Source organism: Pygocentrus nattereri, chromosome 23, assembly GCF_015220715.1.
Source record: "Pygocentrus nattereri isolate fPygNat1 chromosome 23, fPygNat1.pri, whole genome shotgun sequence".
Taxonomy (NCBI): Eukaryota; Metazoa; Chordata; class Actinopteri; order Characiformes; family Serrasalmidae; genus Pygocentrus; species Pygocentrus nattereri.
In genome coordinates, this window is record NC_051233.1 from 1401553 (window position 1) to 1424022 (window position 22470).

General features: G+C 39.6%; 2 protein-coding genes across 5 annotated transcripts; both read right to left on the minus strand.

Moving 5' to 3' along the window:
* Nucleotides 1-3339: 3339 nt before the first annotated feature.
* On the minus strand, nt 3340-9017 carry LOC119262217. Its single transcript, XM_037533244.1, has 7 exons — nt 8866-9017; nt 8663-8786; nt 8470-8559; nt 7130-7207; nt 6497-6702; nt 4323-4370; nt 3340-4106 (listed from the first exon to the last, which is right to left on the minus strand). Exons 2-7 carry the CDS (start codon nt 8784-8786, stop codon nt 3792-3794), a joined length of 861 nt encoding a protein of 286 aa, XP_037389141.1. The 5' UTR covers nt 8866-9017; the 3' UTR covers nt 3340-3791.
* Nucleotides 9018-17026: 8009 nt separating this feature from the next.
* Nucleotides 17027-22377, minus strand: LOC119262288 (cell division control protein 2 homolog 3-like). Of its 4 annotated transcripts, none has more exons than XM_037533729.1 (7): nt 22339-22377; nt 19918-20419; nt 19444-19529; nt 19186-19358; nt 18367-18487; nt 17623-17735; nt 17027-17462 (listed from the first exon to the last, which is right to left on the minus strand). In XM_037533729.1, exons 2-7 carry the CDS (start codon nt 20387-20389, stop codon nt 17309-17311), a joined length of 1119 nt encoding a protein of 372 aa, XP_037389626.1. In that variant the 5' UTR covers nt 20390-20419; nt 22339-22377; the 3' UTR covers nt 17027-17308. The 4 variants fall into 4 exon arrangements, with proteins under 4 accessions (XP_037389626.1, XP_037389628.1, XP_037389625.1 ...); XM_037533731.1 differs by lacking the exon at nt 22339-22377 and adding an exon at nt 21960-22055 and having other exon boundaries at nt 19918-20416; XM_037533728.1 differs by lacking the exon at nt 22339-22377 and adding an exon at nt 21960-22055.
* Between the last annotated feature and the right edge of the window lie 93 nt (nt 22378-22470).

Below are 22470 nucleotides of genomic sequence, written 5' to 3' on the forward strand. Positions count from 1 at the left end.
AAATGCCTTTTCATGTCTAGTGAACCTGAAATAAACATTCAAAATGATTCTTGGCTAGTTTTTACACACTTTGTTAAAATTTGAGATCATTTGAGGGAGAATTGGCTGTTATTAGGCTACAAAATGATGTTTGGGACACGCTCTACTATAAACACCTGAACAGAAATAATTCTATTGCTTTATATTAGCATGGAATTAAATTTTCAGGTATCTTTATTTTGCAGGTTTTTATTTAGATTTTTATTTGACTTGATTCTAAAACAGCAGTTTTGCTAATTATAGCCATGAAGAATGAAAAGTACATCTCAAATGTTCTTATTTATTCTTTTATTCTATTGCGGTCAATGTTGGCGTGTTAATAAAGTGATAACATTAACATCATTAATGTTTCTTTAAGGTCTGTAATATTTCCGGCTGAATCCAGCTGCAGTGCTGTATGTCAGTCTGACTGTGGATCTCATTCACATACAGCTTTACGACTTTTAAAGCAAAACCTTCAGCTTCTTCAGCCGACCACGCTGGACAAACCTACCAGCAGCAAACCGACAAAAGCAGAAGCAGCAGCTCCAGTTCCCCTCAAGACTCTCCGCAAGAAGCTGAATAAACAAGAGCGAGAGGTTTCGGAGGAACTGAACCACTGACTGCATGTATTATACATACACTCACTAACTGTATATGATACATAACGCTGTTGTCAGAACAAAATCTTGTATCTCCAAAATGACAATTTTACAGGAGAAGGAAAACCGCACTTTACTTTCAATGCAAGTCAATGGAACCAGACGTCTTTCCAAGTCATTTTAGGCCATTTCTTTTGGTCCGCTCATTATAAAATTTACACAGAATGTAAAGGGCAGCAGAAGTTTTCAAATTATGTCAGAAACTGAAAAATGTCAAAACTGGAGATACAAGGTTTTGTTCCGAAAACAGCGATATATATGATATATACACTCATTGACGGTATATATCTATATATACTGCATATACACAACCTCATTTCCTAAAAAGCTGTGACACTGTGCAAAATGTAAACAAAAACAAAATACAATGATGTGCAAATCATTTAAACTCTATATTATAAGGGCCCAGCTTGCCTGAGGCACCACAAGCACAGCAAACTACAATTCCCAGAAGCCCTTGGGCTTATTAGGCCCAACCTGGCACACCTGTGGACTCCTCTACTTAAGGCCGTGGCAAACAGCAGCCTTTTGTCACACCTCTGTAGAGTAGTGACTGGTATGGGACTTACCCCAGGTGGGTATTTAGACTAAAAGAAAACGAAAAGAAAAGAGAGCTGGAAAAACCAAGAGAGAGACAATGTCCCCAAAACTGCTAAAAAGCCCAAAAAGAAGAAGGCTTAAAAAAGGGACGGCTCCAAGCCAAACAGGCGAAACATAAAGCTGACCTACCTTTCATGATCACACCTCGGATCACCAATCAGTACAGCGGCGGTTCTCTGAGCTGCTTCAACCCCAACATGCAGATCACTAAACTCTCTCTCCTTCACCTCAATGTATTCATGTAGCCTCCTAAACTCCTCAGGACCAAACCGCAGATCATGTTCTCCATAACGTTCATACTCCATAAGCTCCATTCAGAAGCTGGGCGTCGTGTGAGGCTGTAGCTCTTCTCTCCAGTCTAATAGACGGTGACGTCATTTTAAACCCTTATAATAAAAGAAGCTGAACTCAGTTTGTTTTTCTACTGAAAGTCGACCCGTTTTTCCCCAAATCTGGGCTCTAAACTATAAACAGACTGCGTCTCTTCAGTGATCTGCTCTGGAAACATCACTTTTAGAGAACAACACAAAGAGCGGCGCAGATTTTTGGCTTTCAGCAGTGAATTGTGAGCGTATAGGAATGTGATCATAAAAGCATTTAAAACAAATAAAATCATTTATATTTATTTCATGCTGTTACTGAATAATTCGCCTTGCGATTTGGACATGAAAATTCAGTTGGACAAACCAAAACATGCCCTGGGTGTGACGCATGCAGCCAGTCCTCAAACGGACAAGAACTGCATTCCCCAGAATCCTTTGGGGAATCACGAGGTGGAGCCATTTCCCTCACTCCTACTTCTAGACTCTAACTCTGCAAAGTCACAACTCCTGAAAGGTCCCAGTCATCCCATCATCGTTCAAGATAGTCAGTTAGTATTCAGGCGATCTCCAGCTGTGTATCTGTCAGATGATTGGTTAGACTAGGATATAAACCCAGGCTTTAGCTTGTACTAGTCAAAGTATTGTTTCATCCTTGTGAGACTACTGAGCGGTTTTTCCTTATGACACATCGTGTTTTTGACCTTCTGCCTGTTTTCTCCTGGACTGTGTTTGGATTTGCCCTTTTGTACTTCTGCCTGGTTTGTTGGACTCCTGGTTTTGACCCATCGCTTGTTTTGTGGACTCTGCTCTGATTTGCCCTTGTTTATGGTCTCCATTCTCACTCTGCTGTGTTTACTGGAACTGACCCCTGCCTGAATCCCGACTATTCTCTGCATCCCTGATTTCTACAAGTAAAGCTTCACTTGTTTTCAAACCGCAAGCGTCTGCTTTGCACGTTACACTGGAGAATAAGAGGTTAAGACCTTCTCCCTCTCATGGGTTTTCGTCTCTGTACTCCCGTATCACATATGTAGTTGAAAATGGTACAAACACAACATATCAAGCTGGTAAATTCATGACTGGGTATAAAGAGCATCTCAGGGAGGCGGAGTCTTTCAGAAGTAAAGAGGAGGAGGGTCACCACTCTGTGAAAGACTGCACCATCAAATAGAGCAACAATTCAAGAAGAACGTTCCTCAACATAAAACAGCAAAGAGCTTCTGTCTATCATTAAAGACTCAGAGAATCTGGAGAAATCTCTGTCTGTGAGGGACGAGGCTGAACACCAGTATCTGCTGGCCGTGATCTTTGGGCCCTCAGGCAGCACTGCATTAAAAACAGACATGATTCTGTAGTGGAAATCACTGCATGGACTCAGAAACACTTCTGAAAACCACTGACTGTGAACACAGTTCATCACTGCATCCACAAACGCTGTTAAACTCTAAAACACAAAGAAGAACCCAAATATAAACAGGATCCAGAAACGCTGCCACCTTCTCTGGGCCTGAGCTCATCTTTTTCATCTGAGCTCGTCTTTTTCAGGGACGGCCTTCATTATTTCAGCAAGACAACGTCAAACTACATTCTGCATGTATTACAGCAGCATTGCTCTGTATTAAGAGTTACTAAACTGACCTGCCTGCAGTCCAGACCTGAACCACTTTTTCATGAAAAAGGCTTCAGTTTCCTAGAGAACATAAAGATTTGTCTTTAGTAACAGCCAAGACACCACAGATCACACAAAGTCAGATTTATTCAGCTAAAAGCTCATTGGTACAAAATCAAGCGATGTGGAGGAAAAATCAGCTTCCACAGGAATGAAGATCAAATTCTAATCAAAAGTTTTGTGACAACCTCTACAAAAGCAGATCTTCTGGAAGCAGCTTTGGAAACAGGTTATTTACATTGACATTCAGATTACGGTAACACAGAACTGTGAATCTCAGAGACCCCTGTCATTAATTTCCAAGAGTCATTAAGTACAAGTTCATTTGTTTTGCATCAGGAAAGTAACAAACTTTTTATTAGAGCTTCTATACTGGCGTTCTTAAACCAATGGACTGACCACCCCACAGTCCAGACTTCAGCATCCCTGAATGTGTTTGATTTACTTTAGAAAATGACCAGCTGAAGACTGAACATTGGAGGTTTTCACAGTCCTGAACATGGTCAGATCTGCACAAACTCAGAGAAGGTTCAGAAGTACAGTAAAGCCAGAACAGAGTGTAATAATGTAGATCTTCACAGAGAGAACAGACAGTGCAGGGATCTCATGCTCAGGTGCTGCTGTGTCATAATCTGGTACAATATCTCCAAAATAATCTTCATAATCCTCAAGATAACGTCTACGACTTAGAAAATGTCGATAATGTCTATGACTTAAATGTCGTGGTCTGATTTCACACACCCAGCCCTGCATTCCCTCTGCGTTTCCTGGGGTTTCTTCATCTGGTGGACAATGACGGAAGGTCTCATTCAAGGGTCCAGTCGTATCACTATCCTGAAGATAAAACATGCACAGTTTACTAAAAAATGTCATTTCACTTTTTACTATCCTCACATGTTTACATTAATGTCCTCAATTTAATTTCTCATCTGGTGTGAATCAGCCAGTTAGATCACATCACTGGATGTCCTGTGGTGAAACTAATCGAGCTGATCAGGGCTTCAGTCCTCATCACTACATCTGCCATCAATGAGGTCAATAATATCTCACCATATTCACCCACAGCTTCCTCCCGTTTGCCTGAGACAGAATCCAGAGCTGTAAACACAAACACACATAGCAATGTTTTAGTTAGAAGCCTCTCTACTCAGTCTGAGGGGCCCCAAGCCGCTCCCAGGCCAACTTGGAGATATAATCCCTCCAGATCAAATGCCCGAGCCACCTCAGCTGGTTCCTTTCAGTGGGGAAGAGTAGCAGCTCTACTCCGAGCTACTCCCAGAAATCAAATAGTGTAGCTGCCACCCTGTGAAGAGGCTCATTTCCGCCGCTTGTATTCGTGATCTCATTCTTTCGGTCGTTACCCACAGCTCATGACCACAGGTGAGGGTCGGGATGTAGACCAACTGGTAAACAGAGAGCTTTGCCTTATGGCTCCGCTCCCTCTTAACCACTACTGTCCAGTACAGTGACCGCATTACTGCTGCCGCCTGTCCCAGCCTGCGGCCGATCTCACCATCCCTCTTCCCATCACTCATCAACAAGACCCCCAGATACTTGAGCTCCTCCACTTGGGGCAAGTCCTTTCCCCTTACTTGGGGTGGGCATGCCATCCTTTTCCAGGCCAAGACCATGGAGGTGCTGATCTGCATACCAACTGCTTCACAAGTTGGTTGCAAACAGCTCCAGTGAGCGCTGGAGGCAACCATGTGACCCCACTTGTTCATGAATATCATGAACAGGAGTGGAGACAGGGCACAACCCTGGCAGAGTCCAACGCTGAAAGAGTCTGACTTAATGCCGAGTGTACGAAAACGGCTTTCACTCCAAATACTGAGATTAAATGGCCCGGCCTAGTAGCCTCGGCACCACATACTCTGGAGGACCTCCCGCAAGATATGTCTGGGAACATGGTTGTAAGCCATCTTCAAGTCCACTAAAACACATATAGACGGTGTTGGCAAACTCCCGTGGCCCCACAACAATCTGAGTGGGTGAAAAGCTGGTCTAATGTTCCATGACTGGGATGGAATCCTTATTGTTCCTCCTCAATCTGAGGTTCAAGTGTCGGTTGAAGTCTCCTTTCCAGCACCTTGGCATATAGGCAGTGGGAGATAGTGGGGGAGGCCCTTTGTGGCATTGGCCCCTGCGTCAGAAACTGGAATCTAACCTCACTGGGGGTAAGGAACCAGGGATGCAGGAGGTTGAGAGGTATCAACTAGATATAGTTGGGCTCACCTCCACCCACAGTGTTGGCTCTGGAACCAAACTCCTCGATGGGGGTTGGTCTCTCTCCTACCCAGGTGTTGCATAGGTTGAGAGGAGCCGGTTGGGTGTGGGGATACTCGCAAGTTTGTCCCAGCGGACGAGAAGGTAGACTCCAATTAATCTTCCGGGAAGGCTTTCCACAAGGGTGAGGAGTGTTTATGGGAATTTCTTCCAGAAGCTCATTTGTGAGGTCAGACACTGATGTTGGACGAGAAGGCCTGGCTCACAGTCTCCGCTCTAATTCATCCCAAAGGTGTTCTATGGGGTTGAGGTCAGGACTCTGTGCAGGCCAGTCAAGTTCTTCCACACCAAACTGGCTCATCCACGTCTTTATGGACCTACTTTGTGCACTGGTGCGCAGTCATGTTGGAGCAGGAAGGGGCCGTCCCCAAACTGCTCCCACAAAGTTGGGAGCGTGAAATTGTCCAGAATCTCTTGGTGCTGAAGCTTTAAGAGTTCCTTTCACTGGAACTAAGGGGCCAAGCCCAACACCTGAAAAACACCCCCACACCATGATCCCCCCCTCCACCAAACTTTACACTCAGCAAAATGCAGTCAGACAAGTACCGTCTCCTGGCAACCACCAAACCCAGACCCGTCCATCGGATTCCCAGACGGAGAAGCGTGATTGGTCACTCCAGAGAACTCGTCTCCACTGCTCTAGAGTCCAGTGGCGGCGCTTTACACCACTGCATTCCACGCTTTGCATTGCGCTTGGTGATGTAGGGCTTGGATGCAGCTGCTTGGCCATGGAAACCCATTCCATGAAGCTCTCTACGCTGTTCTTGGTTTTATACACCTGTGGCCATGGAAGTGGTTGGAACATCTGAATTGATTGATTTGGATGGGTAACTGAATACTTTTGGAAATATTGTGTATCTGGAAATGCATTAACTTATGTTGTCAGTGCTCTCATAATAGGGAAATTAGACATCGACTAGATTTAAGAATTCACTTGCCTCGTGATCAGGATTTGCAGGGTGGTGAAAAGATTCATCCAGAAACATCCAGTGATCAAATCTATCCCAGCCTGAAGTGGTGGCAATTTCTGAGTTTCTATCTTTACAGAACTTCAGGGCCTCGCTGCAGTTCCCCTCAGCCTCCCAGAACAGATAAAACACATCGTCGTGGAGACGCCACAGCTCCTCTCTCTCACTGTCCTCACCTAAAACTCACACAGACACACAGATCATCTGACATGCAGAAGAAAAAGTCTGAGGAGCTTGTTTAGTCTCTTTGTCCTCATCTGACTGTTTTACAGATCTGCTGCTTCACTTCAACGCTTTTACAGCTTCATTCTACAGGTAGATAAACTGGTGAAGCTCTGCAGAATCCAGAAGAATTATTAGTGCATTTATTGTCAACATCTCTTTCTATTATTGAAAGTGATTCCAAACTTCTGGGCACAAATAAAAGAGAAAATCTTTTAGAACTTTGACATTTTATCTCATGGTTTTACCACCAATGGGTTAAATAAAAAAAAAAAAAAAAGGCTGTGATGAGAACTCAAGTTTGAATGTTGAAAAGAATCGTGTGTGTGTGTGTGTGTGTGTGTGTGTGTGTGTGTGTGTGTGTGTGTGTGTGGGGCTCACCAGAGGCTTTCATTTCCTTTACGTCAGCACTTTGTGGTTCTGGCTTGTTCACTTCAGCACTTTGTAATTGATTTGCAGCTACATAAAAAAGGAAGAAACAATTGCACACATCAAAGCACCAGGACTTTGTTTTACTTCTTTCTTTCTAAATAAATATAGAGAATAAAATGACTTCATTAATTTTCAACATTAAATATTCCTGAGAAATGGTTCATTAAAGGTTGGTCATTAGGAAAAAAATTCCTTTGATTTTAGCACAGCTGGATATTAGGATTCTTTAAGAAGAAGAAACTTTTCAAAACAATGCTATTCTGAAACATCAGTACTGTTGAAAATCCAGCAAAATCCCCCACAACTCATCCTGGTGAGCTCACTTTAGCACACAGCTCGACGCACAAACAATATCTCTATGAATTTTAGATATTTTCCTATTAATCTGTTTTCTGATGCTCTTTAAACATCAGTGATCTGTGAAGATGATGTTTTATTTGGTCCATCAGAAGGTTTTAAAACATTTAATCTAGAAAACACTGTTGATATGAACATGCATTCTGAGGGCTAATAAAGTAAAGATTTGGCTTTACTAAACTTTCAGCTAAAGTTTCCTTTATCATGTAAACAAGAGGTGCAAACTCAAGTACTAGATCATTTATTTTAAACTGGCTCAATGTTCTGTTAACTAAACTGTACAATAGGTTTTAGATATTAAACAGATAAAGGATGTAAAATTAGTAAATCAGAAATTCCTCCATTTAGCCAGTAAGTGGAAGTGGTAAGAACCCACTAGAACCACTGGAAGAATCTCTGCCTTTTCTTTTGGCTTATGGATGATAAACAGATATCAGTCATTGCTGTTGGAACAAAATCTTGTATCTCCAAAACCGTAACTTTTACAGCAGAAGGAAAAAACCTACTTTACTTTTAATGTAAGTCAATGGAACCAGAATTTTTTCTGAGGCATTTTAAGACGTTTCTTTTGGTCCATTCATCATGAAATTTATATACAATTAAAGACTGACAGAAATGTCCAAATTATGGCAAAAACTGAAAAATGGAAAACAATGGAGACATTAGGTTTTGGTTTCGACTGGATGCCGTACAATACTGCTTAAACTGCATGAACGTCTGTGACATGATCTATGCAAATGAATCAATATAGTGACTGTACCTATTCAGATTGAAATGGAATCTGTCCAATAAAACGTGTAGGAAAATAAAGACATCTGCATAATTTCAGCACAAATTTTATGATTGTACCAACAGAAATGCTCCAAACTCACTTGGAATAAAAGCTCTTCACACTGACCTCGTGACAAAAATGTGAATATAGTTTAACTCACTGGAGAGTCCGTTCAATATCAGGATGACGATCAATAGCAGAGTGTTGAAGATCATCAGCACAGTCTTTATCCTGCAGCTTCTCACTGGCTCTGTTAGAGATGGACAGAGGAAACGTCCAGCAGCTCATCAGTGACTGTGAGACTGATTTTAATGCTAATTCTTTGCTGGGTTGAAGGTTCTGTGGGTTCTCACCGTGTGCTGGGTTTGGGTTCTTCACTGGAGGAGGCTGGTGGAGAGTCTGGTACACGTCCTCCGTCTTCACGCACTCAGACATCTCCATCCTGCTCCCCGACGGCGCGTCCTCATAAACATTCATCTACAGCACAAACGTCCCACCTGTCTGTTATCAGTGAAGTCAGTCAGGCTGCAGTACAGAGTAATGATAGGGTACCAACCTTTCGGCGTTAACTGACCACGGACCGTCCTCTGCTGAGTCTGTGGAGAGACAGAATGAGGAACACAATTTATTTTTGGACAGATTTTATCTCAACAGCCAATGAGAGTCATTGTGGTTAGAACACAAAGGAAACGTTTTAACCCGTTTCATGTCATTGAATGTGCTCTGGTGGTCCACCCTGGACGCTGAGAACTTGGCTCTAACTGGAAACATCAAGATTTTGCAACCACTTGCTTCTGTGATGGGTCCACCATGGTCTTCACCAGGGGCTTCATCAACAAATCCTGAAACCAATTGTTTGTAAACCCCCTGACTGTGTGCAGAGCCCCCTGCTGGTTAGTGTTATTGCTAGTAAGCTTATTATGAGGTGCAAAAACTCCAAATAATATTCAGCAATTTCAGTATAAGTGATGGAATGATTGGCATCTAAGGTCTCTGTGGAAAATGGACACAATGGTTATAATGTCTCAGTCAGAGTGATATTGTAGTGATAGTGTTATTTTAGCCATGGCAAGTTTGATATTAGTTTGATATTCTTGACGGCTTGTGGTTTCTCTAGTCTGCCAAAGATATATGCTACTTGCAGTGACCTGTCCAGTTAAAAATATGTATGCGAAGCAGCTCGAGCATTTATCACCTCTCATGTTCTAAACAAAGAAAGAGTGGCATGTACAGAACATTTCTGTTCAGCACGTCTCTGGTGAGGACGAGGGTAGATTTCGAGTCACCTACTAAACTGACCCACATGCACCAAAGATCAGAGCATCATGCTGCTTCAAGGCTCATCCAGAGGTAAACAATCACAACTGCCAACGAATGGCAGTCGCTCCCAGAGGATCAGCTTCATCTTCACCAGCTTCACAGGAGCCATCAGGAAGCTACACTGACTGACAGCTGGGCCTATCACCCAGACTGTGTTCTCTTGACGCTGGAGCCTCTTGCTCCAACAGCTGCGTTCTGACATGACTCTTCGAACACAGACGTCTGGATTCACGTCTGATTTTTCTCAGCAGAATGAAATTGTGATGAATATGAAGTTAGATTAATGTAATTCCAGTCTGGCAGGTCAGGCTGAGTCGCATCGCAGCAAATCTGATGCGTATTGGATTTCAGTACCACACATGAAAGCGTCTCAAATCAGAACTGAAAATGTGTTTGTCTGTTCCCACTGACACACAGACACTCATCTGTTTCACAGGAGGAAGATCAGATTTGGGCCACTTTTACCTGCTGTGGGAGCAAAGCCTTTATTATTTCCATGCTGTGGGAACGATACTCATTGCTCAAATCTGATCTCTGACATGATGGTTCGCTCTCGTTTAGGTCAGTGATTCAAATCTGTCATTAATATGATGAACCGGCTCCTGGACTGACCCTCATGAGCTCCTCCTACTCAGTGACGTCACGTGACTGAATCACTGCATCATCAGCACAAACTAACGAGCGGAACGAGCTTCGCTGAGAAGATCATTAACTCTGATCAGCTCTCGGCTTCATTATTAGAGCCAGACGGAGGAGAAAAAGGCGAGATGAGCTGCTTTTCCACCGTTTACAGGCTGTGACGTCTGTTCGGCGCTGCTGCCATGGTAACGCTGAATGATGGAGCAGCGCAGTGGATTAAAAAGTCTATGAATTTCGATCTGAGCGTCACATTAAGGTCACATGACCACAAATCGGATACGTATCCGATCTAGGACCACATATGAAAATGACTTGGATTTGCAAGGATCAGATTTGTGTCCACACAGCCCTGAAAACCCCAGATTTGAGTCCAATTAGGACAAAAAATCAGATTTGCTTGACTTCAGCCTGGTAATGTGAACGTAGCCTTAAAGTGGTGTGGCTGCTGCACTCAAAGCTTCAAGTCTGTTTTTTTCCACCATGTCATGAATACAAACCCTGCTCATCATGCTGCTTTCAAAATGGGTTTGAAGCGGATTAACAGAGAAATAGTTTGTCGTGATGGGTGGTGTTGTGCAGTCATAGTAATAGTGACCCTACTGTCCAAACCAGTGAGCTATGCTGAATGGGCAATATGCTGTGGTCATGTGATCAGGCTGGCTGTATGTTGTTGGAACCGTGGGGAGCTGTACACAGAGTGGTGTTTACACCCATGAGCACTAACTCAATGTCAGAAGGTGCACATGGTGTGTAATCCTGTAAAACGTTTAGCCAACAGAGACTTATTTCCCATTGATAGTGTAATTTGTAAATTTTATAATTCAACGTTTATTTTGTTTGTTTTTCGGTGTTTGAAGCTGAAAAGGAGGGTAGTAAACATTTGTTAGACCTCAGTAGGATGATTGGATGAATCCTTGGACAGGATTGCTGCCATCGCATACCGTCACGTGTCCACTGAGTCTTACCCTGGATCTGGACATGATCTCCCAGACTCTTTTATGACCATTGCTTTTGTTGTGTCCACTTTGCTCCGCCCTTCGGATTGTTTGCTGCATTCTTCTGATTCATGTTTTCGACCACGTCTTTTGCCTGCCTCTTTTTCGGACTGCTGTCTTTTGGGTTTGACCCTCGCATGTTTTTTGACTAAGACCCTGGACTTCAGTTCTGAAAGTAAAGCCTGTTTTGTGTTTTCGAACCACGAGCCTCTGACTCTGTGAGTCAGTCCTAAGGCACTGGAAACATCGCATAACCTTTAGCAGGTTGTGACAGACTCGAACTCCACAGAGCAAATATGATAATTATACCACCCTCATCATCTTCGTCATTGAGGTACATCCAGGTTCTGACACACAGTGCAAAAAGCATGTTTCCCTAGTTTAACTGGAAATGAAATGGGAGGCTCTGCAGCCGGACTGAAGACTGTGAACCACAGGACACTGATCATGTGAATTTTACAAAAGCTTTTTTTGTTATTTATATCTTGTCTTTTTATTGCACATTTATCCCAAGTTATGATTCATGTCTGCACCAAATCCATACAAACCGGTTTCACATCCTCCCCAGTGCAGAGAGCTTCAGTGCCATCTACTGTACACTACTGTCACAAACCCGATTTCCAGGTTTTCTCCATTTTAATACACTTGACATATTGGAGGTCTTTATTTATATATATGTGTGTGTGTGTGTGTGTGTGTGTGTGTGTGTGTGTGTGTGTAACACCCTGCCTAACTCTGTGAAATAAAGGCAGGGCCCTGGGTCCCATTGACGTAGGGGTGACGAACAGGATGTGTTACAATTTGTTTGATGTAAACAAAATGAAATGGACTTGGGGTCAAAACGCCACCGGGTGTCTCCCTTTTCTCTCCCACCCCAGTAAAGTTTTAGTGCTTCATGTAATCCCTTAATCCGAAGAAATACAAGTGTGATATACAAGCAAAGTGGCAGGAAAACTACTGAAAGGAGATTTAGTATTTAGTGGCGCTATAGCTGTATCTAAAACAACAGCTAGATCAAACGAGAACACAGGTAACCAACCCCCCCCCCCCCCCCCCCCAAAATTTCTAGAATTTCCTCTGAAACAGAATAAATTCCATAATTGGGAAATTTGATTTCTAGGCATCTATACACATGTTATAATGCATTCATGAGGCATCATAAACATGGTTATAAATATTTATAAAAATGAATTACACTGAATTACACTTTATAGCCATGTTTATTACACATTATGAAATGTTAAAATATTGCATTATAAATGGTTAATAACATGTGGACGAAACCAGTTCTGCGTGTTCGTTGATGCAAAACCAATGAGACGAGTAGATCAGACTGAAGTGAAACAAAGTTTTATTACAGAATTCTGGTTACAAACAGAGAACAGGCATCATGCGTCTCCCAGGTCAGCTCTGACCTCCCAACGTGTTCTGACTCCTTTTATACCCTGAAGCTGAATGTGTACATGTTCCTGTTTAGTGGGTGCAATGGACATATGCTTTACCATGTATGGATGTGAAAACCTCATGTTCTAACGAAAACCTCACAGTTTGTGGCCTTGGCCAGTTTCCTGATGCGTACATCTCTGCACGCTAAGCGCGAGTTAACGCCTTCTGATATTAATGCTTAAAAGTGTACTACTACAAACATTAATACTCAAAAGTATACTACTACAAGCATTAATACTCAAAAGTATACTACTACAAACTTTAATACTCAAGTGTGCTACTACAAACTTTAATACTCAAAAGTATACTACTACAAACTTTAATACTCAAAAGTGTGCTACTACAAGCATTAATACTCAAAAGTATACTACTACAAGCATTAATACTCAAAAGTATACTACTACAAACTTTAATACTCAAAAGTATACTACTACAAACTTTAATACTCAAAAGTATACTACTACAAACTTTAATACTCAAAAGTATACTACTACAAACTTTAATACTCAAGTGTGCTACTACAAACATTAATACTCAAAAGTATACTACTACAAACTTTAATACTCAAAAGTATACTACTACAAACTTTAATACTCAAAAGTGTACTACTACAAACATTAATACTCAAAAGTATACTACTACAAGCATTAATACTCAAAAGTATACTACTACAAGCATTAATACTCAAAAGTATACTACTACAAACTTTAATACTCAAAAGTATACTACTACAAACTTTAATACTCAAAAGTATACTACTACAAACTTTAATACTCAAGTGTGCTACTACAAACTTTAATACTCAAAAGTATACTACTACAAACTTTAATACTCAAAAGTGTGCTACTACAAACATTAATACTCAAAAGTATACTACTACAAGCATTAATACTCAAAAGTATACTACTACAAGCATTAATACTCAAAAGTATACTACTACAAACTTTAATACTCAAAAGTATACTACTACAAACTTTAATACTCAAAAGTATACTACTACAAACTTTAATACTCAAGTGTGCTACTACAAACATTAATACTCAAAAGTATACTACTACAAACTTTAATACTCAAAAGTATACTACTACAAACATTAATACTCAAAAGTATACTACTACAAACTTTAATACTCAAAAGTATACTACTACAAACTTTAATACTCAAAAGTATACTACTACAAACTTTAATACTCAAGTGTGCTACTACAAACATTAATACTCAAAAGTATACTACTACAAACTTTAATACTCAAAAGTATACTACTACAAACTTTAATACTCAAAAGTATACTACTACAAACTTTAATACTCAAAAGTGTACTACTACAAACATTAATACTCAAAAGTATACTACTACAAGCATTAATACTCAAAAGTATACTACTACAAGCATTAATACTCAAAAGTATACTACTACAAACTTTAATACTCAAAAGTATACTACTACAAACTTTAATACTCAAAAGTATACTACTACAAACTTTAATACTCAAGTGTGCTACTACAAACTTTAATACTCAAAAGTATACTACTACAAACTTTAATACTCAAAAGTGTGCTACTACAAACATTAATACTCAAAAGTATACTACTACAAGCATTAATACTCAAAAGTATACTACTACAAGCATTAATACTCAAAAGTATACTACTACAAACTTTAATACTCAAAAGTATACTACTACAAACTTTAATACTCAAAAGTATACTACTACAAACTTTAATACTCAAAAGTATACTACTACAAACTTTAATACTCAAGTGTGCTACTACAAACATTAATACTCAAAAGTATACTACTACAAACTTTAATACTCAAAAGTATACTACTACAAACTTTAATACTCAAAAGTATACTACTACAAACTTTAATACTCAAAAGTATACTACTACAAACTTTAATACTCAAAAGTATACTACTACAAACTTTAATACTCAAGTGTGCTACTACAAACATTAATACTCAAAAGTATACTACTACAAACTTTAATACTCAAAAGTATACTACTACAAACATTAATACTCAAAAGTATACTACTACAAACTTTAATACTCAAAAGTATACTACTACAAGCATTAATACTCAAAAGTATACTACTACAAACTTTAATACTCAAAAGTATACTACTACAAACATTAATACTCAAAAGTATACTACTACAAACTTTAATACTCAAAAGTATACTACTACAAGCATTAATACTCAAAAGTATACTACTACAAACTTTAATACTCAAAAGTATACTACTACAAACTTTAATACTCAAAAGTATACTACTACAAACTTTAATACTCAAGTGTGCTACTACAAACATTAATACTCAAAAGTATACTACTACAAACTTTAATACTCAAAAGTATACTACTACAAACATTAATACTCAAAAGTATACTACTACAAACTTTAATACTCAAAAGTATACTACTACAAGCATTAATACTCAAAAGTATACTACTACAAACTTTAATACTCAAAAGTATACTACTACAAACATTAATACTCAAAAGTATACTACTACAAACTTTAATACTCAAAAGTATACTACTACAAGCATTAATACTCAAAAGTATACTACTACAAACTTTAATACTCAAAAGTATACTACTACAAACTTTAATACTCAAAAGTGTGCGACCACAAACATTAATACTCAAAAGTATACTACTACAAACTTTAATACTCAAAAGTATACTACTACAAACATTAATACTCAAAAGTATACTACTACAAACTTTAATACTCAAAAGTATACTACTACAAGCATTAATACTCAAAAGTATACTACTACAAACTTTAATACTCAAAAGTATACTACTACAAACTTTAATACTCAAAAGTGTGCGACCACAAACATTAATACTCAAAAGTATACTACTACAAACTTTAATACTCAAAAGTATACTACTACAAACTTTAATACTCAAAAGTGTGCGACCACAAACATTAATACTCAAAAGTATGCTACTAAAGACGTAAAAATCCACACATGTTATACTGTCAGTGCCAAAGAAGTGAGCCCCTCAGTGGTGAAACAGTGGTGAACATTGACTTTCCCACATTGGGTGAAACTCTGATGTTGCTCTAGTTTAAACTCTGACATTTGAAGCCTGTAATGAGCTTATTGTGTTTTAGTGTTTCAGTAAATCCTTCAGTAAATTCTTCAACTTGAAGCCTCAGTCTGAACCCTGGAGGAGGCTTTAGTCCAGTACGCTCCACTTTACACAGACCGGACTAATACAGCTTATGAGCTCTTATAATGTGTTATGAACAGCACTTATAAAGCATTAACAATTCATAATGCATAATAAGCATGGCTATAACATAGAATGCATTTTTATAAATATTTATAGCCATGTTTTATAATGCCTTATGAATGCATTATAACATGTTATGAATGTGTTTATAGATGCTGACAAAGGTGAAATTCAGAGAAAGTGTCACCAAAATCATTACAAGTGAGCCCTTACTGCATAACAGTAAACTAAAATATTCAGTGCCCTGTATGAAATCTGCAAGCATCTAAACATATTTATAGTCATCAAAACACTGAAAGGACACGAACACACAGAACATTTGACCGAATAAGATTAATAAATACTTTTGTAAAAGTATAAACTCTCATTTCTCTAAAGAGCGAATAGTTTTCACAATCACAATCAATGTCGTCTTGGCAGCTTCATAAAAATTCCTTCATAAAAACGTTTGGATGTAAACTTTATCTCCATCCTCTCTGTCTCAGCCGAGTGTCGAGTGAGGAGTGACCGGACGCGGCAGCGACATTCAATACTGGGGTTAACTGCCACATTTTGAAACGTTAAATAAAAGTAACTATTTAAAAAGTGGAAGTGTAAAAGATGGAAAAAATGGTTTTAGCAGTGAAATTATTTCAGAAATGAAAGTGACTGATCTGAATGTAGGGTCAGGGTTAGGCTGGGGGTCTGGTCGGGATTTGGCAGCAAATTGGCTTCAGCCAGTGCAGGACAAACGGCTCTGCTGCAGTGGAACCGCCCCCTTCGGCCAAACTGTGGTGGTTCTAAAAAATTACAAACAGAAAGAAGTGAGTGAGATGACGTATCTGCTGCTAAAGAGCTAGAAAATCTGGAAAACAAGTTGTCCAGTGTTCTACACGTTTAACATTAGGAGCATATAAGTAGTTATTTATAGCATTACTTATTGCTGCTGTTGGAAGAACTTCATATCTCCAGAATGGGAACTTTACAGGAGAAGGAAAAAACCTCATTTACTTTTAATGTAAGTCGATGGAACCAGAATGTTTTCCACATCATTTTGGGCCGTTTCTTTTTGTCCATTCATCATGAAATTTACACACAATATAAAGGACAACAGGCGTTTTCACAAATGGAGATACGAGGTTTTGTTCTGAAAACTCTCATTTCTGTTTGGGCAAAATCTGGCATCGTTACCTTTTTCTACATAATTTGAAAATGCCAGCTGTGAAATGGATGAATGGACCAAAGAAATTCTCTACAAGTCACAAAATTATATTTTTACCAATTCACAAATAAGTTCTCTCTCAAATCTCTTAAACAGATTAAAACCCGTGTGTTTAACAGGGAAAATGACAGTAAAACATAGAGGTCATAACACAGTGACGCCAAAGACTCTCCCATTCGGTGAAGATGTCCTGTAGAGATCTCCTGGAGTTCCAGCCCATCTCCTCAGCAAATAAGTAGACGGTCTCAAAGAGGTCAGGTGAGGTGAGGTGAACTTCATGGACAGGGCCAGCTCAGCTCTGTAGAGGGAAAATAAAGAAACGGGATCTGTGATTTACTGAATATTCCAGAATAGATTTGAGAGCAGTTTCAGTTACAGGTAAAAATGCAGCACCAGATTTTTCATTACCTGAAAAACAACCACAATAAAACGTTTGAATGGACCTAAAAACAACTCACCTGTGTTGGTACACATTGCGTATGAAGCGCAGAAGCCCCCATGTATTGTCCGGGTAGGGGGTCTTCAAATACTTATCCATGCCCTCCAAAAGCCCAGCAAAATCTTTTTCCACCTGAATCAAAACAAAACCGCATTTATAAACAAATTAGATGGTCAGCTTTGAACCTGCAGTTAAGCGAAGATATGAAATCACATTTTCAAAGTTTTATGAAGATTAATTAATATAATGAATGTAATCAAAGTACCGGATGCTTACACCCCACCGGTCAACAAGGCGCCAGCCGCTTGCCTAAGTCCTCAGAGTTCTTCAGTATCTCTAATAGTCTGGATTAAGTGGTGTCATACTTTTTGTACTGATTTTTATTCATTACACTGTCAGAAATGAAGGTTCTGGTCAGGAACGTTTCTCGTGCATCAAGGTACAAACGGTGTAGATGTTCCCTCAAAGGTTCTACAGCGGTTCTGAGGTCTGATTGTAGAGCTTAAATCAGGTTCTCCAGGTCAAAAGTTGGTATTTGTCCCTTTTCATAACCGAATGTTTTAAAACAGAGCAGATGGTCTAGTACCTTTTATTTCTGAGTGCAGAGGTTAAAGAGAAAGTCCTGATCACTGCTTTCTGTTTTTATTCAGGTTTCACTCACTGCCCCAACTTTTTGTGGGCCTGGGTTTGTAAATTAACTAAAAAAAAAAACACCAGTTGACATGAAGAATTTACATCGTTACATGTTAACAGTTAAACCCACCTGTTGTCGCCACGTCATGAAAGACTTGCCCTTGGATGCTTTGATGAGTTTCCGTTTGACCCCTTCGTCATATTTACTATGAATTATGAAGTTCCCCACAGCCTGCAGGTACCACGTCTGTCTGTGAAATGAACGTTAGAGAGAATAACTGTAAATGAAAAAGGCGGTGAGTCTCTCACCCGGCTCACAGCTTAAGAGCCAAAAGACGTTAAAATCTTTATGCCTTTAGTAAATGCCATGTCCCACAGTTCTGTGCGGTACAGCAGTGACATCCTGGTGATAATTAACGTTGTGTTTTTAGCAGAAGTTCGTCAGACTGATTTAATTAAGTGATTATACCACCAGAGTAGTTACTCATCTTGAAATAATGACTCATTACCCTAAAATAACGACCTACTTTCTCAGAATTGTTCGTTACCGTTACGGTCTCGGACTTCACAAAGATTAGAGATGCACTAGAATAACCGGCTGCCATGGTGAGTTTATACCACTGTCATTGTTTAACCTGGGCCAAAATCCCTGCCACACTACCTCCCCGCCCACCTAACTGATATCCATCCAACAATCTGTGTGGTTAGTGCCAGTAGGAGCTGGAGAGTAGCCGCATTCTTCATTAGATTTTTATAACGCACGTATTTATTTATAATTATGCTAATATTAAAGCCAAAATGACGCGGGAATTAAAAAGGCTGTAATAGTACTTTCATTTAGGAGGAAAGGCCTAGTGTTACTGTCTCTAACCAAACTTTAGGGTTTTGAGTGTTATTTCCACCAAACACACCAGAAAAGTGGCTTTGTGTCAGTCTGAGTGTCTCTCACCGGATCTCGGACCAGAAGATGGGGTGGTGGAGAGCATACTCCAGACTTCCTGAGCGGATCATGCCCTCAATGAGGTCCAGGATGAGGCACTTGTTACTCCAGCTGCCATCACCGTCAGACTGAGGGTAAGACTCTCCACCAGAGAGGATATAATATGCCACATTAGCAGCTTTCTGAAATGGAGGAGAAATACTTCATCAGAGATTTTATATATATATATATATATATATATATATATATAAATATAAATGTATTTACCTTGATTTCTTCTTGGATCTTGATATCACCATCCTCCACTCCTTTACTCTTTTTGAAATCAATTAGTTTGGCAGTTGCATTTTTGTCTGTGTAAACAAGAAATTGTCCTAAATGAGTGAGTCGTCATATAATATTATGGTTAACTGGGTTTATAGAAAGAGGGAGATGTACAGTGCATTTCTTCATCAGGTTTTTACTGCATTACTTTCAATAATAAAGAGAACTGTCAGTTGGAGATTATACCACATTTAACCCTTTAAACTCTACAGGTCTGTATGTGGCTCCACAAGCTCTTCATTGTAGTCATTGTTGAATACCTTGTAGTAGTTGTGAATAATCTTAAGTCTTAATATTAGTAACTGAATGAGAAGCCTAGAGGGTTAACTCTGTATAGTAGCACATCATAGGATTTAATATCATAACATGTCATACCCTAGCAAGTACCCTAATAGCACATATGATATAATGTCTTACCCACTAGAACATGCTGAGGTTTAACATCACCGTGAATAATCTTCTTCTCATGAAGGTAAGATAACCCGTGCAGAAAGGTCTTCAGAATTTGTTTCCTTTCCTTTGGGGAGTAATTCTTGATGTTTTTCTCTAGTGTTTGTTCTACAAGCTCCATAACGAGATATGTGAAGCCTGAACAACTAGCACTAAATTTATATTGTATAATGCTGGAGTTATTTAAGTCATGAAGTGTTGTCATTTCATTGATTGATTCTTCAGTCATAGGGCTCTTTTTGATGGCTACTGCAGTGCCATCACCAATCATGCCCGGCAGGATGACTGAGTCACCTGCCCCACAATGTATTATAGAGTTGGGTTCTTCCACGTAATCTATCAGAACAGTAAGTATTAAACGTCCTGTACTGTTTTGAGAAAACAGTTGAACTGTTGAGTGGTGCACCACTTGAACTGAGAGAGGCATGTCGTCATCCATCGCTTATTTGGTTTGTTTTGTTAGTGGCTTCTGCAAAAGAAGAAAAGTGTTCCATTACAAAACGGTTCATATAATCTGCTTTTTGCTTTTATGCATCATTTTTTTATACCACAGGCTTATAACAAGAACGAACTACATACAAGTACAGTGAAATTTTCTATTTCCCAGCGCTGCAGGATAGGCATAACTGATCAGATATATGAATCTGATATTTGAATGTAATTAGACACGGTCGTTCTGATGAGGCGACTGGAGAGATTTTGCATGCATATGCACTGTTACACTAAAAACATCAAATCGAACCACAGCTCGTAGTCATTACAATGTAGACCCATGCTTTTAAACCCCCAGCCGTTTACAACAGTGACACGCCCAAGCCTGTAGTTAGTATGCTGCCACCTGGTGCTGCAGAGGCCTCATGCTGTGATATTGTAGAAAAATGACCAGACCTCCAGAAAAAGGTAGCTAGATAAAGCCCCATCAGATAGTTGTGCTCAGTTGATGATCCAGGCCTACACATCACACTTTCTCACCAACACACTGCTAATACTAACACTGCATTTGATTGTGGTGCCTTTATTAGTTGCATTCAGTGAATAAACATGACTGAGCTTCTCACTACTATGACCATCACCATTACTTATGCTTTTATTGGATTGTATGACGGAGTGCTTCCATCTCAGAATTGGCTAAAAGAGAAATTTCTGCATGAATTTTTCTTGAATAAAAACCTGTTCATCTGACATGACATCTAATAAATAAGAAATAAATATTCACAGCGCATTCAGTAGACAAATTAGCTAATTAGCTAAATTCTCAAATTTAAATGAAAGAAAAATGCAAACATAAAATTAATAAAGGGTTTATTTACAGTTCCTTTAGTACAGCTGACGAACATGCGGTTGAAAACCATGTGTGGGGCCTGCGTGTTCTCTAGTTTCTTAGCAAGGTATCGGTGTGGCGTATGTGAAGGGGGTAGGCTTAAGAAGGAGGGAGAGAGGTTGAGTGGAGGACGCAGTCGAGAGCAGTTGCGTTTTTCTCTCAGACCTGCGGCACTGAGTAGCCGAAGCTGTTGTGTGGATTTTATTAAAAGTGGCTCCACCGAACTCAGTCACCGGGTCCTTCACTCTTCTTTGTTTCCTCGTCCTCACTACTTATCGCCAACCGAACTAACCCACAGCCCCGAGTCTCGGTAAGACCGGGAAGAAGCGAACACTAAGTTTTACACTAACATGAGCCAAAAGCTCATTTCTGTCGTTTAAAGAAATAAATCACCATACATTAGCATGAAGTTCTGGATTTCTGCTTTAATAGTTCTGAAACGTGACCTCGTGATCTGAATTCCAATAATTAATAAAGGGTTTATTTACAGCTCCTTTAGTACAGCTGACGAACATGCGGTTGAAAACCATGTGTGGGGCCTGCGTGTTCTTCGACTGAACACACACTGGTTTGAAATGTTTGTTAGTCTAATGCAGATGACAGACACGACTGAGCTTCTCACTATTGTTATTACTATGCTTAGTCACCTTTAATAACAGTATCATCACGGATCTAAAACCCAAGCCACCTGATTGTTTTAACTCCGGTTTGCCACCTGCCGCTGAGAGTAATGCCGCTGAGTTTGAGTTCCGATGGCGAAGCAGTATTTCTGGACAGACCAGCAAAAAACCTGTGAGAACAGTTTTGATGAATCCAAATGAGAATCGAAATCCAAGTCTCTTTGCGGAGCAAATATATGTAATGTTTACAGAATTGAGTATGATGATCCAGTGATCCACAAATGAGCATAATAACGTGAATTCCGAAATGGTGCGAATTTCTTTCTATTCACTGCCACCTCAGAGACAAAGAGTAGAATACAATACATAGAATACAAGAAAAAAGTAGCAACAACAATTCGTGTTGATGAAGGCATAACACTGATATGTCAATACAGGTGTCCTTACCTAGACGGGCAGGAGTCTTTGTGTATGTGTGTTTTCCTCGTTGGCGGCTCTTATAGTGGTGAGCAGGTCAGAACAAGTTATGACACACCTCTTATGTAATGACGTGATCTGTGAAGACAAGGAAAGTTGGTG

Bases quoted from the DNA above. Each gene is read 5' to 3' on its own strand.
- LOC119262217 (XM_037533244.1), bottom strand. From the start codon at position 8,786: ATGAATGTTTATGAGGACGCGCCGTCGGGGAGCAGGATGGAGATGTCT. The intron at 7,208-8,469 runs GTGAGTTAAACT...TTTTTTATGTAG, and splicing joins GATATTGAACGGACTCTCCA to CTGCAAATCAATTACAAAGT. The intron at 4,371-6,496 runs GCAAGTGAATTC...TTGTGTTTACAG, and splicing joins CTGCAAATCCTGATCACGAG to CTCTGGATTCTGTCTCAGGC.
- LOC119262288 (XM_037533729.1), bottom strand. From the start codon at position 20,389: ATGGATGACGACATGCCTCTCTCAGTTCAAGTGGTGCACCACTCAACA. The intron at 19,530-19,917 runs GTAAGACATTAT...TTGTTTACACAG, and splicing joins ACCTCAGCATGTTCTAGTGG to ACAAAAATGCAACTGCCAAA. The intron at 18,488-19,185 runs GTGAGAGACACT...TTCATTTCACAG, and splicing joins ATCTTCTGGTCCGAGATCCG to ACAGACGTGGTACCTGCAGG.